The following is a 3,184-nucleotide window of genomic DNA, read 5'->3' as shown; positions in this document are numbered from 1 at the left end:
TTTGGGGAGGGCTGCGTTTGGCCAGACCCCCCCCCCCCGGCTCCAGCTTCTTCTGTTGGCTGGGGGGGCACGGGGTGGTGGGGTGGCGGGAGCCGCCCCCGCCCTGGCACCACATCTTGTCGATATTAAATGTTCTGGGGGAAGCGGTGTGGGGGTGTCCGGGTCTGTTTAGAGGGTGGTGGGGAGCACCCCTCACCCTGCAAGGGGCTGGGAGGGCCGGGTGCCTGCTCCAGAGACACGGGCACGGGGCGATGCTGGTGCTGGGGTGTCTGCTCAGCCCCTCCCGGGGCAGCCAGAGCGCGCCCACCTCCCCACGGCACGTCCCACCCACGGGGGGACAAAGCCAGCTGGCGGGAGAGGGGGGCAGGAAAAGTCCCCCCGGGGAAGGGGGTGGGGGGACACTGTCAGCATCCTGCCTGCTGCGCCAGCAAGGAACGGCGTGGCCCTGGGGACGTGCCCAGGGTTGGTGGCTTGTCCCTGGAGTCGCCCTCCAAAAGCCTGGGACAAGCTCGGGAGGGCAGCGAGCTGGAGCTGGGTGCGCTCTGCTTTTAGGGGAAACTTCTGCCTGTGGCTGCCATTCGCGCAGAACTTCGGGGGGTTGTGGCTCTCCCTTTGCTGAAATGCCTTCCGAATTCGTGCCTGGACTTTCCTACAGCCTTGGTAAATGACAAAGCCAAAGGACACCCCATGTCTCCGCCACCAAAAAGGCCCCGTGGTCCCCCTGGCTGCTGCACGAAGAAGTGGAAATCAGTGGGAATGTTGGACCAGGCTCCTCCTCGGAGCCAGCCCTGCTATTTCCTCCCTAAACTCCTGCAGCAACCCCAAAACATGAATCTGAGAAAGGCTCGGCTCCCACAGGGTGCTGTGGCCAGGAGGATGTGCAGGGACAGGGACAGGGACAGGGACAGGGACAGGGCACCTCTGTGGCACCAAGAGCCCTGGGGCGCAGGGACACCAGGGGGTGGGGATGTGGCACAGGAACCAGCCGAGGGCTGGGCATGGCCGGGGCTTGTCCCAGCCGGGGGTGTTCCCAGCCAGGGCACCCCTCTGGGACCCCTTCCCTTCGCAGGTTCCCAGTGGGGACGTGGCTCTGGGGGCTTGTGCGGCCCCAGGTTGGCACCGAATGGCACCAAGCAGGGCCCCGCCACATGGCCACTGGCCCTGCCTCCAGCTTGCCCACCTGTCCTCCTCCACCCTTCGATCAGCAGCACAGCCAGCCGGCCCCTGCTGCCCCACGCCAGGAGCTCCTCGCCCCCAGCCCTGCCGGGCTGGGATTTCCCTGCACTGACCCCACGCGGGGACCTCCACCTCGGAACTCAGCACCCAGGAGATGCAGACGGGAGCGATGCCTCCAGCGCCGGAGCCCAGAGCAGGCCAGGCCAGGGGTCCCCGAGGTCCCCGAGGTCCCCGAGGAGCAGCACGGTGGGGTGCAGGCAGGCACAGGAGCGTGCAGAGCTGTGCACCCACGGCCGGGAGCGGAGCTGCGGGTGCTGCACACACGGGATGAGCACGTGGGCTCAGAGCCCGCCGGCGTGCTCGGTGCCTGCAGTGCCTGCACAGCCCCCGCTGTTTGCACGTGCATTTTTTTTTGGCACCCACTCGTGCGCTCGAGGTCTGCAGCACGCGCTCGGCCCCTGCAAAGCTCACCCGCCTGCGCGTGCGCTTGGAGCCTGCCCGCGGGGCTGGCTTTGCACTTGGGGTCTGCGTGTGAGCTCAGGCTGCACGTCTGCAGCGTGCTCGGCGGCTGCGCACGCGTGCACTCGTCTGCACGCGTTTGGTGTCTGGCCATGCATGAGATCTGCCCACGTGCTCGCTGCCTGCCCGTACACTTGGCTCCTGCACCGTGCGCCCGGTGCACCGCGCCCCCGAGGTCTGCACGTGGGGAGGCGAGCAATGCAGCGCCCCAAAAGGGGAGCACATCATCCAGGTAGCTCCACGCTGGGGTTTTCACTCTGAGGACTCCTTCTGGCCTTTGGGGCTGTGCTGGGGGCTGGCTGGTGCTGTGAGCAGAGCCTGAGAGCCACCACGGTCATGGTCTGGGCTGAACCACATCCATACCGTGGTTCCCGTCGGGTCTGGCACCCACGAGGGTGGGAGCTGGCTTTCCCTTCATCTCCCTCCTGGTTCCCTGCCTGCACGTGGGCTCCACCAGGGACCTGGTGGGGACCTGGCCCGGGATTTCCTGGAGGACACAGGGGGGGCTCTGCCCCTCGCCCAGCCCCTCTGACCACGAAGCCGGAGCTCTCAGGGGACCCAGGGTGGGCACAGGGGGGACCAGGCACGTTGCAGCCCCTTCTGCTGACCCCGGCTCGGAGCTGGTCCTGCCGCAGGAGGAAGCCCAGCCAAGAGCCTGTCTCCGAGGAGGGGGATGGATGGCTCCTACCTACACCTCCCCTCTATATATAGAGCTGCGGAGGCGAGCGCCATGTGATACCTTGCACAGACAAGTGATTAATCGCGGAGTCATTTGCAAACAACTTAATAAATTCCCAACACCGCCGGCATGCCGGCACGTGAGGGCGATTTCTGGGCCCTCCCCAGCCGCAGGCTGTGACCCGGTGCTGTTCCATGGGCTGAGTGGAGCCCTTGGCACACTCCAGGCTCGTGCTGCCATCCCCGGTGGCCCTGGCGCAGGCTGGGTCCCTGGGGTGCCACCGTGCCACCCTCTGCCACGCGCCGGAGCAGGTAACGGCGGTGCCAGGAGCAGCGGTGACTTTGTGCGCTGAGCACGGGGAGTCCGTAAATGCCAAGCCGGAATCACGGCTGGGGGGACACCACGCACCCACGAGGAGATCGGGGGCTGCTGGGGGAAAGGGGCTGCTCAGAGGGTCTGAGCCTCTCCGCCTGCCAGCCCTGCACTGCTGGGAGATCGAGGTTGGGCCCCTCGGTGAGCAGGCAGAGAGCGCAGTGGGTGTGTTTGAACACGAGCGTTTGCTTTTCCCAGCAGTGCCACCCCCTCCTCCCCGCGGGCTGCGCAATGGCTTGGCACCCTGTGCGAGCCCGTCCCTGTCCCCCCGAAATATCCCTGAGTGCCTCCCACCAGCCTGGGCTGGTGAGCGCTGCCCGTGTGAGGGCTGGGGGCTGGAGGTGTGAGGGCTGGAGGTGTGAGGGATGGAGGTGCAAGGGATGGAGGTGCGAGGGATGGAGGTGCGAGGGATGGAGGTGCAAGGGATGGAGGTGCGAG

General features: G+C 66.8%; 1 protein-coding gene across 1 annotated transcript in view; it reads left to right on the top strand.

Annotated features, from left to right (window-relative positions):
- Positions 1-2,503: 2,503 nt before the first annotated feature.
- LOC118174220 overlaps positions 2,504-3,184 on the top strand; it is a 1,861-nt gene continuing 1,180 nt past the window's right edge. The window contains exons 1-2 of the mRNA XM_035339457.1: positions 2,504-2,509; positions 2,635-3,065. Of these exons, the coding sequence (XP_035195348.1) occupies positions 2,504-2,509; positions 2,635-3,065 (437 nt within the window). The remainder of the gene's footprint in view (positions 2,510-2,634; positions 3,066-3,184) is intronic.

The sequence above is a fragment of the Oxyura jamaicensis genome, chromosome 1 (genome assembly GCF_011077185.1).
Source record: "Oxyura jamaicensis isolate SHBP4307 breed ruddy duck chromosome 1, BPBGC_Ojam_1.0, whole genome shotgun sequence".
NCBI classification, from domain to species: domain Eukaryota; kingdom Metazoa; phylum Chordata; class Aves; order Anseriformes; family Anatidae; genus Oxyura; species Oxyura jamaicensis.
Note: the sequence above shows the minus strand (reverse complement) of the source record. Positions and strands in the feature narration are given on the sequence as shown.